Source organism: Jaculus jaculus, chromosome 13 (genome assembly GCF_020740685.1).
Source record: "Jaculus jaculus isolate mJacJac1 chromosome 13, mJacJac1.mat.Y.cur, whole genome shotgun sequence".
Taxonomy (NCBI): Eukaryota; Metazoa; Chordata; class Mammalia; order Rodentia; family Dipodidae; genus Jaculus; species Jaculus jaculus.
This window is the reverse complement of record NC_059114.1, coordinates 10,020,237-10,036,887: the sequence shown is the minus strand read 5'-3', so window position 1 is coordinate 10,036,887 and position 16,651 is coordinate 10,020,237. Positions and strand designations below refer to the sequence as shown.

Genomic DNA, 16,651 nt, shown 5'->3' with positions numbered 1-16,651 from the left:
CTAGCACTTGGGAGGCAGAAGTAGGAGGATCACCATGAGTTCGAGGCCACCCTGAGACTACATAGTGAATATTCCAGGTCAGCCTAGGCTAGAGCAAAACCCTACCTCAAAAAACAAAAACAAAAACAAAAAAAAAAAAAAAAAAAAGTGCAAAGCCTGCTGGCCCAGGTTTAATTCCTAAGACACCCACATAAGCCAGATGCAAAAAGTGGCCTAAGCATCTGGGGTTCATTTGCAATGCCAAGAGGCTGTGGTGTATGTACATATGTATGTACGCGCGCGCGCGCGCGCACACACACACACACACACACACACACACACAGAGAGAGAGAGAGAGAGAGAGAGAGACAGACAGACAGAGACAGAGACAGAGACAGAGAGAGAAATTGATCAAAAAGATTTCAGTGGCACACAGCCATGGTGGGTAACCAACTACTTTGGATTTGGCTTACAGATCTGCTCAGTGGAATGGAACCCATAGCTGGAGCTGGGAAACAAGTCAGAACCACATCCAAAAAACAAGCCCACTCTCCATTATCAGGCTCCTACCAATCATTGGCTAGAAGATGGCATATATCCTATTAAATTCTCTCTAAAATAATAATGGTTATCCCATTTATCCAGTGCTGACTTCACTCTCCATTGGAGAATTTGCTTCTCTTTCAGATGGACACAGATCCTGAGGAGATAATCAACCCATCACACCTCACCAGGGCCCAAATGAAACCAAGAGTAATTGGGGAAATGAGCAAGAGTGCTGCTTTCTTGGTGAACCTAGTACCAGCACAGGGGTGAAGGAGATAGACACAGAACACTGAACTCCTACCAAACCAGAGATCCAGAGACTCAGAGGCTCCCAACACCTCATCACTGAAGTAGACCCACAATGAACCCATCATGGCTCAGGGAAATTCGTGGAAGAGGGGGCGGAAAGATTGTTACAGCCCCATGTTGGGAAATTATGTACAGAGACATTGCCTCTTCCCCATAACTGATGGCTAACCCCACAATGCACAACCCACATTCCCCAACAAGGAGGGTCCCTGCAGAGGGGGCAAGGCAGGGAGGAGGCTAACAATGGTATCAACATGGCTGTATACATACTGTATACATAACTAATAAAAAAAATTGGCAAACAGGAAAAAAAGAGAAATTAGAAAAGAAAAAAACTGAGCTGGAGAGATGGCTTAGCGGTTAAGCGCTTGCCTGTGATGCCTAAGGACTCCAGTTCGAGGCTCAATTCCCCAGGACCCACATTAGCCAGATGCACAAGGGGGCACATGTGTCTGGAGTTTGTTTGCAGTGGCTGGAAGCCCTGGCGTGCCCATTCTTTCTCTCTCTGCCTCTTTCTCTCTCTCTGTCTGTTGCTCTCAAATAAATAAAATAAACAAAAAAAAATTAAAAAAAATAAGAAAAAAACTATTTTTTTGAAGTTTAGAAAAGCCCTTAATGACATAATAGGCCAACCTAAGAAAATAAATTCCTACACTACCTATAGGCAGTTAGAAAATAATTTCAAAATTTGTCTCTATTTAGAGGCCGGAGAGATGGCTTAGCCATTTAGGCATTTGCTTGCAAAGCCAAAGGACCTAGTTTCAATTCCCCAGGACCCACATAAGCTGCACAAGGGGCGCATGCATATGGATTTCTTTTGCAGTGGCTGGAGGACCTGAATGCCACTCTCTATCTGCTCTTCTTTTCTCCTCCTCCCTTTTCTCTAAAATAAATAAATAAAAATAAAATGTTAAAGAAGAACAAAAAATTTGGCTCTATTTAGCAATTAGGCCAAATCTCTTATATCCCAAATAAGATAGAGGTACAACTTTTAGTTATGACCACACAAAGAAAACAATTCTAATATCATTTTTCAACTAAAATAATTGGTGCAAACTGATTTTTTTTTTTGAGGCTTTAAGTAATATGACTTCATTTTTAAATGCAATATTAAATTAAAAATGAGAAACTGGGGCTGAAGAGATGGCTCACTGAATACGAGTTCTTGCTGCACAAGCAGGAGAACCTGAGCTTGGATCCCCAGCACCCACATAAAAACCTTGGCATGGTCAAGCATGTCTACACCCCAGCACTGGCGCAGAGGCAGGGCACAGGCAGGAGGGTTGGTGGGGCTTCCCAATCAGCCAAGGTAGCTGACAAACAGCCAGCTGCAGGTTCAGGGAGTGTCTCAGTAAGGTGTAAGGGTGATAGAGAAGGTCCTCCTCTGGCACCTTCTTTGGCCTCTACACATATGCACACAAAAATGGGAAATAAGTAAGCTTAACACTGAGTGGTATTCAGTCACTATCAAAAGTAAGCCAGAAGCCAGCTGTAATGGTTGGGCCCACAATCCAGCACTTTAGCAGCTAAAGTATGAAGATTGCATCAAGGCTAATGCCAGCCTAAGCTACTCACTGAGATCCAATGTAAGCTAAATCTGACCAGCTAAAAAGAAATTTATATACCTGAATAGGCCACTTAAATTCTGGTCCCAATTAATGTGGTTCATCAACATGACAATACACAATGCTTACTAGTACCCTCCCAACATGCCAAAGGGGTAAGTAAAAAAACTTGAAATGAGCATTTATAGAGCTACTAAACTGATATGCATTTTAGGCATCATTGTACAATCATTAGAGTTAAAATCAGATCTGATAGAAATCAGGAATGAATTCCAGACTTAGAAACTTTGATAAGCAAGAAATCAAAGTGCTTTCCATAAACTATTAGTTGCAAGAAAGAAAATGTAGAAAATATTCGGAAATCAGGTGGCATCTTGACTATAGTGATCAGAATTCACCTATGATGGACAAGTAGATTGCTTATTTTTGGATATTATACTCCTTTAGAGGCTTGAAGGAGGGAAAGAAAAGAGAATTGCATCTAGTTGCTAAAGCGTAACTTGAATTTAATCTTGAGAAAACACAGACAAACATAAAATAAGCATTAAGCCAAGACTGAATTTGTCAAAATGTAAAAGTCATGAAAGGAAAGCTGCAGAAATGTTCCGATTATAGATGACAGAATCATGACAGCTAAGTGTATTATCTGACTCAGTATGCATCATAAATGGGAGGTGCTAGGAAAAATGTTATAAAGGACATTATTAGGTCAACTAACAAAACTGGAACAAGGATAGCTGACTGGGAAAAAGTATTATAATCTTAAAATCATGAAGTTCATAATAATGCCCTGGTTATGTAACAAATATTCCTGTTAGGAAAGCATACTAAAACATTTTGGGATTCAACAGCTAGGCTTATGCATTTTACTACTATCTAGTTGCTTTGGAAAATAATCTCTCCCCTAACCCTCCTCACATCCCCTTCACCCTTTCCACACCCACCTCTCTCTAATCTTCTCTCTCTCTCTCTCTCTCTCTCTCTCTCTCTCTCTCTCTCTCTCACACACACACACACACTCGCTCCTAACAGTCAAGTAAATTAAAGTTAACAATCACTTGGTAAATTAGGGGAAATAGTGTATTAGTGTACTACTTTGCATTATTTTTATTTTGTTACTTTTATGTATATTTTGAAATTATTTTCCAGATGCATAAAGTGGCACATGCTTTTGGAGTTCATGTGTAGTGGCTGGGGGCCCTGGTACACCCATACATAAACACTTGTGCATGCGTGCACACACACACTGAGCTCTCTCTCTCAAATAAGCAAGTTTTCTTAAAAAAAAAAAAAAAAAAAAAAAAAAAGACATGTTCTAAGCCAGGTGTGGTGGCGCACAGCTTTAATCCCAGCACTCGAGAAGCAGAGTCTGTAAGAAGATCACCGTATGTTCAAGGCCACCCTAACATTACATGGTGAATTCCAGATCAGCCTGGGATAGCACAAGACCCTATCTCAAAAAAAAACAGAGGGCTGGAGAGATGGCTTAGTGGTTAAGGCACATGCCTGTGAAGCCTAAGGACCCAGGTTCAATTCTCCAGATCCCATGTAAGCCAGATGCACATGGTGGCACAAAAGTCTGAAGTTCGTTTGCAGTGGCTGGAGGGTCTGGCACTCCCATTCTCACTCTCTCACCCACCCCTCTCTGTCTCAAGTAAATAGCAAAAATAAGTCTTTAAAAAACAAATAAAGACATGTTCTAATTATTTTAAAAGCATTTAGCAGGGCTGGGGAGAGGGTTCAGTGGTTAAAGGCTCCTGTTTGCAAAGTCTGCCACCCCAGTATACATGTAAATCCAGATGCATAAAACACATGCATCTGGAGTTTGTTTGCAGTGGTAAGAGGTCCTGATACGTCCATTCATATTCATTCTCTCTCTTTCTCTCTCGTATAAGTGAGGACTAAATAAAGAATTAAAATATTTTCTACACAGCCTCAGAAACAAATACCTACCTGATAACTTTGCAGTCTTTGCAAGTCAAATGAAGCTGAAATATATCACGACATTCAACACTTTCTATAAGCTGTAGTGGAACCTGCAATTAAAAAAAAAAGCACAAGTCCTCTTAGTCTAAAAAGTATTGACTTTACAGTCCTTCAATGTGTCCAACTGACTAAACAAACAGGGGAAAGAAGCAAACAATCACAAATTTAGCTGGATCAATATTACTCAAGTGACCTATCAAAGAGTAAATTAAGGGAAAGGGAATTTCCCTAAATCAATAGCTTCAAAGTCGTAGCACAAAGATGACCAATTAGAGGCACCAGCTCTAGAAGAGAAAAAAAAGAAAAGATCTCTAGAGCAAGCTCACAAGTTCCTTTCTTGAGCAGCTATAGCTGGTTATGATTTACAATGACACAGAAGTTGGCAGGCACCACAAGAGCAATCTTGTCTTGCTTACAGAAAAGAAGTATAGATATGAGTGCTAACAGGGCTCAATGCATGCAGTGAGTGTCCCAATTGACAGAATGGGTTTACAGCTTAGCATTGACAAATGAGGCTCCTGAAAAGGGCTGGAAGCCTGCATGTTACCAAACTAAGATGGTAGGACAGGGCTGGAGAGATGGCTTAGCAGTTAAGGCACTTCTCTGCAAAGCCTAAGGATCCATGTTCCACTCTCCAGATCCCCCATTAGTCAGACACATAAAGGTGAGGCAAGCACAAGGTCACACATGCCTACGAGGTGGCTCAAACATGTGGAGTTCAATTACAATGGCTGAGGCCCTAGCACACCAAACCTTGCTCTCGCTCTTGCGTTCTTAAAAAAAATAGGAGGGGGGAAGGGGGAGGAGAAGAAAGAGCTGGGCATGGTGGCACATGCCTTTAATCCCAGCACTTGGGAGGCAGAGGTAGAAAGATCACCATGACTTTGAGGCCATCCTGAGATTACATAGTGAATTCCAGGTCAGCCTGGACTAGAGTGAGCCCCTACCTCAAAACAACAAAACAAAAATAAGATAAAAAGATGGTAGGACAGCAGTTGTTGGGCAGGCTCTCTGATCAGTAGGCTAGAACCAGAGATAGCAAGAAGACAAGAGGGCTTGAGAGATTGCTTAGCGGTTAAGACCCTTGCCTGTGAAGCCTAAGGACTCAGGTTTAATTCCCCAGTACCTACGTAAGCCAGATATACATTGTGACGCATGTGCATGAAATTCGTTTGCAGTGACTAGAGGCCCTGGCACGCCTATTCATAAATGATTCATTCTCTTTAATAAAAACAATTACTTTAAAAAAGAAGAAGGGCTGGAGAGATGGCTTAGCAGTTAAGGCATTTGTCTGCAAAGCCAAAAGATCCTGGTTCAATTCCCTAGGACCCACATACGCCAGATGCACAAGGGGGCGCATGCAAATGGAGTTCCTTTGCAGTGGCTGGAGGCCCTGGAGTGCCCATTCTCTCTCTATCTCTTTCTCTCTCAAATAAATAAATATTTAAAAAGAAGAATAAGAAAAGAACCCAAACCTGGTGGCCTATGTCTTTGATCCCAGCACTTGGAGGCAGAGGTAGGATGACCTCTGAGTTCAAGGCTATCTGAGACTACATAGTGCATTCCAGGTCAGCCTGGGCTACAGTGAGATCCTACCTCAGGGGGAAAATAAAGGAAAAAAAAAGTGAAAGTCACATAGCAATAAAAGAATTAAAATTGGTTAGATTTGGGCTGGAGAGATGGCTTAGTGGTTAAGCGCTTGCCTGTGAAGCCTAAGGACCCTGGTTAAAGGCTCCATTCCCCAGGACCCACATTAGCCAGATGCACAAGGGGGTGCACACGTATGGTGTTCTTTTGCAGTGGCTGGAGGTCCTGGTGTGCCCATTTCTCTGTCTGTTGCTCTCGAATAAATAAAAATAAACAAAAATTTTTAAAAATTGGTTAGATTCAACTTGCTCCAAAAGACTATTGGACAAGAGCCTTGTTTGCCAAAGACAGCTTGATTGAGGTTTGAGTAGCAATGGTTCCTTCCTGCCTATGTGGTCAGCTAACTACACTTAACTATATTGGACAGAGAACAGAAAAGAGCGAGAGACAGAATGAAAAGCATCTGCAAGGGTGCAAATAATTCCTATTCTGATGGCCTCTGGCTTAAAACAAAACAAAACAAAAAGTCAAAAGAAATTCAATGGATACACTTTCTGGGGGGCGGGGTGTGAAATGGTCTCATGTAGCTCATACTGGCCTCAAACTCATTATGCAGCTAAGGATAAGCCTTCTGAACCTCCTGCCTCAACCTCTCTAGTGTTGTAATTACAGGTGTGCACTGTCACACCCAGTGCTGCTGGGGATCGAACCCAAGGTAGGTACTCTATTAACTGACTCTTAATTTCTTGGAAAAGAAATGGCTTACTTGTCTTTTACACTCTATGAAGCATAGCCAAGATGTGGCCCTGGGAGTTCCAAGTAGAGTTCTAACAATTTGTGTTTGACATAAGATTGGGGGGGGGGGTCCTCCTCCAACGCAGAGCAGAGAGAAACAAGACTGCTACCCAGGCTGCCCATGTTAGCTATGCCAGTTTCAGAACAGACGTTCTGCAATCTGACCCACCATGCATCTGCCAGAACCAGTAGAGAGCTTTCAGAACCAAGGAAGCTCAATCAAAAAGAAGCCCAGTACTAGAAGGCCAAAATGAAAAAAAAAAAAGAAAGAAAGAAAGAAAGAAATGGGGGCACACATTACAGGAAGCCAAAAAAAATTACACAGAGAAATGACAAGAATTTTATCCTCAGGGTTAAAGCATTCTTCTCTATGTCTATGATCTGTAAAAATTCTCATACACTTGTAGTACTTAGATACTGGGGCAGCCTTGGCTAAAAACTTTTTTCCAAGAGCCTGATCATCTAAGCAGCAGCAGAGGTAGCAGAGAGAACTCAACTGTCAGTAAAGATTATAAAACAAGAATATGGAAGCCAGGCATGATGGCACACGCCTTTAATAGCAGCACTCAGAAGACAGAGGTAGGAGGATCGCTATAAGCCAGAGGCCAGCCTGAGACTACACAGTGAAGTCCAGGTTAGACTTGGCTACAGTGAGACCCTACCAAGAAAAACCAAAATATGGAAATCAAGAAGATAGATCACTAGAGGATACTGACCCACTCTAGGCCAGACTTTTTAGATGCTCTGTAACAGACTCCCTTTTTTGTGTGTGTGTGGTTTTTCGAGGTAGGGTCTCATTGTAGCCCAGGCTGACCAGGAATTCACTATGGAGTCTCAGGGTGGCCTTGAACTCACAGCAATCCTCCCACCTCTGCCTCCCAAGTGCTGGGATTAAAGGCGTGAGCCACCACGCCCGGCTTCAGACTCCCATTTTTTTTATTATTGACTTACTGTCTTTAAAAAAAAAAATGTGCTCCTGCAAATTAGCTACCTAATTCTCCTACCCCCATCCCCCCCACCCAAAAAAAAACCAGTGGCCACTGTCCTAGCAACTGAAAATCCTGAACTCTTCTATAGTGTCACTCTTCTAACCCTTCACCAAGACACATGCTGCCTGCTTCTCTCTGTGAGCCTCAGGTGGACTCTAGTTGGAGTGGAGTGGGCAACAGTGAGCTTTACACGTCCTGAGGGGTTGTTCTCTCAGCAGTCACCTACATGCCAGGTCCCCTGCAAGTGCCTTTCCTTAAGACTTTCATCTCTACACTCTACCAGAGCCCTGGGGTCTGTGCCCAAACTTCCAGAATAAGAACAATACTCCAGAAGGTGCAAAATGTCACTACCTAAAATATAAATCAGACTGATGGCACAGATGTAGAGAACAGGAGATTCCAAACCCCAGACTGTTACATGCTGGGAAGGTGAATATGTAGTAGAAGAGGAAAGAATGAAGGGATAAGAGAAACCTCCAAGTCTGTATCAAGTACAAATCTACCCTCAGTGCTCCCTCCTCAGATTGCCTCTTCTTTCTTCCATGAAGGCAGAGCTGCCCTCCAGCCTCTCTCCACTTAGCTGATCAAAACACTTTAAGGTGTATACCACTGCTCTAGCTTTCTCAATTTTCCTCATACATTAGAATAAAAATATACATATATATACTTAATATTTCTATGATTGACACATACCCAGTATATACTGTCATAAGCAAAGAATTAAAGACTCAAGAGCCTGCCTACTTCCTAGCCCAGGAAGGTTAAACTACTACATGATAAACAGCAAAATCTGAGTCAGGAGCCATGCTTTCTCACCTAGGTTCCTTCTACCATATATTATTTGGTTTGCTTTTCTTTCTTCCTCTAAGATTGCCCTTTTCTTCTGTGTTAGCTCTACTTGAGTCTACCTTCACAAATAAGTGGACTTCTCTGCCAGATATCCTCAAGAGAGAAAGCAATTTAAGCCAAAATTCCTTAAAGGCAATCTCATCCACAGAGAAAGATAAGACGACTAAAATCATTTCGAGCCCTCTATATATAGCTCATGGATTCAATGTTTCATAGCAACTCATTTTCTTTTTGCTTCTTTCTCTTTCATTTCCTGTTTGCCAGGTTAATTTTCTCTTTACAGTACTTTTTGCTATAATCAAGTTCACCAAAATCCATGCTCTAAGAATGCACTAAACACATTCAATGTTGTTAATCAAGTCTTCAAAGGGCCGTAAGTTTTATCATGGGCACCAAACCCCATAAGAACATCAACTCAAATAAGCAAAAGAGCAATTTAAAATGTTAAAAGGCATGCATCGATATTAAAGATCCACAGTACTGTCACATTCTGGAAGGTTCTGCTATCATTCTCTACTATATACTTCCTCAATTCAATTCATTCTAGATGTATGTGTGTGCCTATGTTTAAGGACAAAATCTCTACCTTTCTTAAAACTAGCCACTTTGGGTCTGCAGGGATGGCTGGGCAGTTAAGGCGTTTTGCCTGCAAAGCTAAAGGATCCAGGCTCAATTCTCCAGGACCCACATAAGCCAGATGCATAAGGAGGCACATGCATCTGGACGTCATTTGCAGTGGCTGGATGTCCTGACATGCCCATTCTCTCCCTCTCAAATAAATAAATAAAATATGTTTTTTAAAAATAGCTATTTTGGGGCTGGAGAGACAGCTTAGTAGTTAGGGCATTTGCCTGCAAAGCCAAAGGACCTCAGTTTGATTCCCCAGGACCCATGTAAGCCAGATACACAAGGGGGTGCATGTGTTTGGAGTTCATTTGCAGTAGCTGGAGGCCCTGGGCTCCCATACTCTTTCTCCCTCTCTCTGCCTCTTTCTTTCAAATAAAGTTTTTTTTTTTTAATAGCCATTTTTATAGTATGAATGGGATTAATTTTGTATATACATCTGAAAAAGAAAATGGTATAACATGGTGAAAATAAATCCAGTACAGAATATAAACCTTGATATGTAATAAACTATGAAGTATTTAGGCACTAAAATTATTCATTTAAAAATAAATTGGGGAGCTGGAGAGATGGCTTAGCGGTTAAGTGCTTGCCTGTGAAGCCTAAGGACCCCGGTTCAAGGCTCACCTCCCTAGGACCCACGTTAGCCAGATGCACAAGAGGGTGCACGTGTCTGGAGTTCATTTGCAGTGGTTGGAGGCCCTGGCGTACCCATTCTCTCTCCCTCTATCTGCCTCTTTGTCACTCTCAATTAAATAAATAAAAAATGTTTAAAAAAAAATAAAAAATAAAAGTAAATTGGGGGCTGGACAGATGGCTTAGCAGTTAAGGCATATGCCTGAGAAGCCTAAGGACCCAGGTTTGATTCACCAGTATCCATATAAGCCAGATGTACAGGGTGGCGCATGTGTCTGGAGATCACTTGTAGTAGCTGGAGGCCCTCTCTCCTCTCCTCTCTCAAAAGTAAATAAATAAAATAAAAATATTTTTAAAGTAAATTGAGGGCTAGAGAGATGGTTTAGCGGTTAAGGCACATGCCTGCAAAGCCAAAAGACCCTGGTTCAAGTCTCCAAGTCCCACATTAGCCAGATGCACAAGGGAGCACACACATCTGGAGTTCGTTTGCAGTGGCTAGAGGCCCTGGCACATCCATTCTCTTTCCCTCTGTCTCAAATATATAAATAAAAATAAAAATCTAAGAAACAACAAAAAAAAAGTAAATTGAGGCTGAATGTGGTGACACATGTCCTTAGTCCCAGCATTTATGGAGATAGAGACAGAGGTAGGAGGATCACCATGAGCTCAAGGCCACCCTGAGACTACACAGTGAATTCCCAGTCAGTCTGGACTAGAGTGAAGGCTTATCTTAAATAGTAATAATAATAATAATAATAAAAGCAAAAACTATATAAATAAAATAAACATAAAAGTAAATTGGGGCCAGGTGTGGAGGTGCACACTTTTCATCCCAGCACTTGGGAGGGAGAACTAGGAAAATGACCATGAGTTCAAGGTCAGCCTCAAACTACATAGCAAATTCCAGGTCAGCCTGGGCTAGAGGGAGATCCTTCCTCAAAAACAATAGCAACACCACCACCACAAGTACATTGGGGAGGAGGACTGTCACAAAGTAATACCAGAGTTCATCGTGGATATAAACAAGCAGCCTTTCCAGCACTGCTTTCAAAGGCCTCTGCTGGCAAGTGAATAATAGGCCAAAAGAAATGAGCTATTAACAAAACCTCTTCTAAAGCCAAGTGTGCCTGTTCATGCCTTAACCCAAACACTCAACGTGCTAAAGGAGAATTGCTCGAGTTTGAGGCCAGCCTGGGGTACAAGGTGAATACCAGGTTTACGAAGACTACATAGAAAGACCCTATCTCAATACAAGCAAACAAACAATGAACTTTCCTCTTAGTGTATGAGGAATGAAAAGGACATGTTAAACAAAGAACTGCTAAAGAAAGATGTTTCCAGCTGCTATACTGCCACCTTTCTCCTAAGACACTGACAAATTGAGCTGGAAACAAAGTTTTAATGTCTTCTTAAATACTGGTGATAAGTTTAATACATTATTTCTGTATAAAACTCGAGTCTACATTTTATGTAAACATGTGTGTAGAGGCCAGAGGTCAACATCAGGTGTCTTCTTCAATCACTTTATATATAACTTTTTTGTTGTTTATTTGTTTTGTTTTTGTTTTTCAAGGCAGGGTCTCACTTTAGCCCAGGCTGACCTGGAATTCACTCTGTAGTCTCAGGGTGGCCTCAAACTCATGGTGATCCTCCTCCCTCTGCCTCCCAAGTGCTGAGATTAAAGGCGTGCACCACCACACCCAGCCACTCTATACTTTTAAGACAGAGTCTCTCACTGAGTGTGGAGCTCACCAATTTGACTAAGCTAGCTAAGCCAACAAGCCTCAAGATCCTCCTGCTTTCACACCTCCCCATTACTGGATTACAGGCGTTTGCTGTTGTGCACAGCTTTGTATGAGAGTGCTGGGGCTGGAACTCAGGCCCTCATGCTTGCTTAGAAAGCCCTCTAGTGACGAGCCATCTCCACAGCCCTCTCAATCGACTGCTCTCCCCCCCCCCCCCACCCTGGCAGGGTCTCACTGTATATAGCCAGGATGACCTGGAACCAACTCTGTAGTGCCAGGCTGGCCACAAACTCATTGTGACCCTCCTACCTCAGCTTCCCGAGTGCTGGGATTAAAGGTGTACACCCTCATGGCTGGCTCTGTCTACATTTTTTAAAGATAATTCCATTGCTTATATATAAACTGTGGGACTTAACCCTCACCCCAAAAGCTATTCTCAGAGCATAGCACTAGAACTTTGGAAAAAGGGAAGAGACACATGCAGAGAAGACACATTTTGCTGATATGCAAAACAACTCAACTCAAAACAATTTTATTCCAAGCACAGTGCAGCAATCACCTAGGTTATCATGCTACTTACTGGAATTTCAGAAGCAGCAGATTGAGGAGGAGTCTATTGGATTACACAACAAAAACTGTTTTAAACTTTCATAAATCCCACTAGAACCCTGGTTTATAAATTATCTCAGCTTCAAAGAAATATAGTTTGGGGAAAACAAAGCATCAGAGCAATTCATAGTCCAAAATGCTACAAATGAACTTCACAGCTCTTTATCCATAAACTGTAAACTTCGTATTCAGTAAATGTGCATAGACTAGAATAAGTGTTTAGTATCTAAATGTACAAACACATTTTATTTACTCAATGTGCTGTGAAATTAAAAGAGAATATGATATCAGGTAGCTATTTAAAACTTGATGGCAAGTCATTTTCTAAAGTGCTAAATAATGCAAAGTGGGGCATGCATGCCATAATAGAGATGGTACATTTGGGTTCTAATGGTTTAAATGTGTTTGATTTGGATAAAATAACCTTTAATAGGGTCACTTGATCTCACATGTTTTGTTGAAAGACTTATCTGCTGAGAAAAGAAAAAGGGAAGAAAAGTGGGGGACAGGCAACCCAGACCATCTAGGACCTGATACAGGAAAAGCCATGCATTATTTCCTGGGGTGACCTTAAGTTCCAGGAACCTTAGTGCTGACAGTGATGAGATTAACATATTGATATGCAGAAACCCTAGTGTCTCTCAGTATGAAATGCTTACAGTCCCTGCCATACCATAATACTTTTGCATAATCATTTTTCTCTGTAAAGGTGATTTCTTGAGATTTTTAAGTTACATGCAAGCTCTAAGCCTTGGATTTAGAGGGTTATGCTAGAGACAAACGCTTTCATGTGAGCGAACAGGTCAAAAGCAAATGCAGTGGTCAGTTTCTCCAAACATGTATCAATCACAATAGGAGAACAGCAATTCCAGTAAACAATCTACTTATACATCATAGAGGAAAAAAAGTGACAAAACAAAATAACGTGTTTACGTTAGTAGTTCTAAAATGAACTTCAAATCCAAAATGGAAAAAATAGCCTAGTTCGCATTTGAGATCTATACTACTTCATTTAGTATAGCGTAACTTCAGGAGACATGCTGGATCCTGAAGATACAAAGATGAATAAGCAAGAACATGTCTAGTAAACGCTGTAAACGTGTGGTTAAGACAGAAACAGCTTCTGTCACTGTCAGGGAGGGAACTGGCACTAAATAAGGCTTGTCAGGGAAAGTTAACACCTGGACTAAGTTTTGACAGATGGTAAGAGATTTCTTGGGCAGGAAAGAAGGGAAAATTTGAAGAAGTGACATATGTCTGGACAGTCTAGGAAGGCTGACCTTAGTAGTACAAAAGGAAAAAGGAAAGCAGGCAGGAAAGTTGGCAGGGGCCAGGTATCCTAACCTCACATCACACTATTAAATAATCTGACCTCCTTGGAAAAAAGAAACACTGAAAGCTCTAAGAAGGTGAATGACATGATTCCTTCCAACAGACCCTATTGCCAAACAAATCTAAAAATAGCCCTTCAAATACTTAGCCCAAACCTAGTAAGCTGATAAATAGAGGATGATATGGGAAAATACAATGTTATGAAATTATCATAAGCAACTTAATTACAATTTCACTGATTTTAGCCGCTTTAAGAACACAAAATTAAATTGAGTAGTAGTTTTACTTATCACTGACTCCCATAGTAGATAGAGGGGAAATTTAGATTGCTGCAACTTTATGGTTTGAGTCATGACCACTCAAATCCAAATGGAGCCTTATGAACATAGTTCATTTTGTTCCTTGAAGAAGCTGGTGTGTAGTTTTAGTGATAGACAGAAAATAGACATAATACCTATAATCATAGCCCAAATGTAGAAGGCAGAAGGAATTCAAGTCAACATGGCTCCAGAACAAAAATGTATAGCTACAAAGAATTAATAAACACCATCTACTACTAAGAAAATGACAGCCTCTGACCTTGTCTTAAATAGAATGAAGCATGCATGAGGAGTTAGGTAACTTAGAGAAAGGTAAAATGAATGAAAGCAACAGATTTCATAAAACTCCAAGTGGGGCTGGAGAGATGGCTTAGCGGTAAAGCGCTTGCCTGTGAAGCCTAAGGACCCCGGTTCGAGGCTTGGTTCCCCAGGTCCCATGTTAGCCAGATGCACAAGGGGGCGCATGCGTCTGGAGTTCGTTTGCAGAGGCTGGAAGCCCTGGCGCGCCCATTCTCTCTCTTTCCCTCTATCTGTCTTTCTCTCGGTGTCTGTCGCTCTCAGATAAATAAATAAATAAATAAATAAATAAATAAATAAATAAATAAATAAATAAATAAATAAAAAAAACTCCAAGGGAACCCCAAATCAGGTAATTTGAATGGAAGTGTAGTCCTGGGCTCTTATATAAGGTATTCTAATAAATTTGTCCATGTTAGCATTCATATACAGAAAACAAAAACACTCAATCTGTAGAAATACATGAACTTTGTGGCCTTTGTTGAATTCATTTGAGATTACTAATACCGGGCCGGAAGGATGGCTTAGCAGTTAAGGCACTTGCCCACAAGGCCAAAGGACCCAGGTTCAATTCCCCAGGACCCACGTTAGCCAGATGCTCAAGGGGGTACACGTGTCTGGAGTTCGGTTGCAGTGGCTGGAGGCCCTGGCACACCCATTCTCACTCTTTCCTTCTTTCTCTGTCAAATAAATAATTTCCCCTTTTAAAAAACAAAGATTACTAATACCAGTAGTATGCTAAAAGAACAAGTTTACTGAGGAGACCCTCATAACTTAAAAGGACAATTAAGAATTGAAAGCTTTCCTTTTTCTTGGTAATATATAGTCCATTATGCAAATTAACATGTACTTAACATCTGTACTTATACCACTTAGGGGCCATTAGAGTAACTCTATCCTATAATGAGAGTCTGCAATGAGCTCAAAGAGCTCCTCTTCTGACATTAAGACCCAGGAAATTATCTCAACTGAATCAGCTGGTAACTACTAAAGAGCGGTAGGAAGGGGGCCTACTCAGTCTTCACCTTTATAAAGCTTAATACAGCACTACCTAATGCAAATCATTCAGTGTTAATCTTAGCTGACAAGATGCCTTGTTTAAATAAAGCATAGAATTGGTTTAAAAAAAAAAAAAACAACTTATCCCTTCAATGTGAAGTTGAAAGAAAAACACAGTCTTATAAATGGTGCTTTCGCATACCCAATCCTGTCTCTCTGGAATATTACCAAGTTTTTCAACTTCCTGCCTACCTCACAGAGAAAACAGTTGACAATCACTTACATTAACAAGAGACTCCTTGAATTTGATGTGAAGTCTGTAATTAGAAAGGGCAATAATGGCATCCTCAGCACGACCCACATACTCTGTGCTCTCTCCATGAAGTTCAAGGAAAGGAACCTTGAAAATGGAAAGAGAAACCCTTCAGAGTTCTGAAGCACAAAAGCCCAATCTTAAATGCTATTCAGGTGGATGAATGGATGGTAATAAATGGTAAATCCTGTTATCTAAGTTTAAAGTACTAAGGAGGATGGGTATATGTCCACCTAATTCAAATATACTTATTCAAATTATGGACTTCTAAATGAATGACACCATGATCTCAAACAATGAGTTCTCAGGAAATAAGTTGCTAAAATGAGACAGTTTCTAGCTTGCATTTACGTGCATGACTTAAGAGAAAAATAATCCATTATTTTAATCCATTAGCTTTGCTGCATCACGACTATGATGCTAAGTACACAGTACACAGTCAAAAGTGGCCTATGATTACCTGAAGATTCTCATCCTCCCGAATCAGCTGCTTCCTAGGAAAGATCTGATTGGCCTGAATGCACTCTAGGCTGTGCCGAGTCTCTTCATCCTGGAAAACGACAAAATCTTTAAATAATTCAAGAACTTTCAGTCACTCATATTTGGTTTGTTTTCCCCCATGTGCATTTACATAATCACAATAACAATCCAACAACTGCCTTGGAATAAGTAGAAAGGCCCGCCCCCCCAAAAAAGCCTCATCCCTGAAAGTGTCCGTCTAATATACTAGATACCAATATGAACTGTGTAGCAGTAGCCAAAGGCCCACATGTCCAGGACTTTGCTGCTAGCCTACAGCACGGTGGGAGGTGGCGGGTCTGGCAGGAGGAAGTTGTATCAGTAGTTGTATCCCAAAAGGGGAGGTGGGGATCGTGTTCCTTCTAAGGCTTCCTCTACTGCATTGCATGCTCTCACACCATGTACTGCCTCATCACACACTATTAGCTGAAACTGCCACAACAATGAGCCAAAATAAACCTTTTCTCCTTAAAGCCGAGTTATCTCAGGCATTTGAAATAGGACCAAATATATGATCACCACAGATAGGACTAAGCTGAAAACAAACGGACACAAAACCTGTCAGACATTACATGTCTCTTCTCAGACACTAACAGGCTGGTATTGATTATTTTTGAAGAAGACAAGATATTTTTCTTCTCTTTGAAAGTTA

General features: G+C 41.1%; 1 protein-coding gene across 3 annotated transcripts in view; it reads right to left on the bottom strand.

The window, feature by feature from the left end:
* The window catches only part of Mtmr3 (myotubularin related protein 3), a 138,272-nt gene that overhangs the window by 34,991 nt on the left and 86,630 nt on the right, over positions 1–16,651 (bottom strand). For all 3 annotated transcript variants that reach the window (XM_045133001.1, XM_045133003.1, XM_045133002.1), the window contains 3 exons: positions 15,941–16,030; positions 15,451–15,567; positions 4,353–4,435 (listed from right to left, as the gene is read on the bottom strand). In XM_045133001.1, coding sequence (XP_044988936.1) covers positions 4,353–4,435; positions 15,451–15,567; positions 15,941–16,030 — 290 coding nt within the window. The remainder of the gene's footprint in view (positions 1–4,352; positions 4,436–15,450; positions 15,568–15,940; positions 16,031–16,651) is intronic.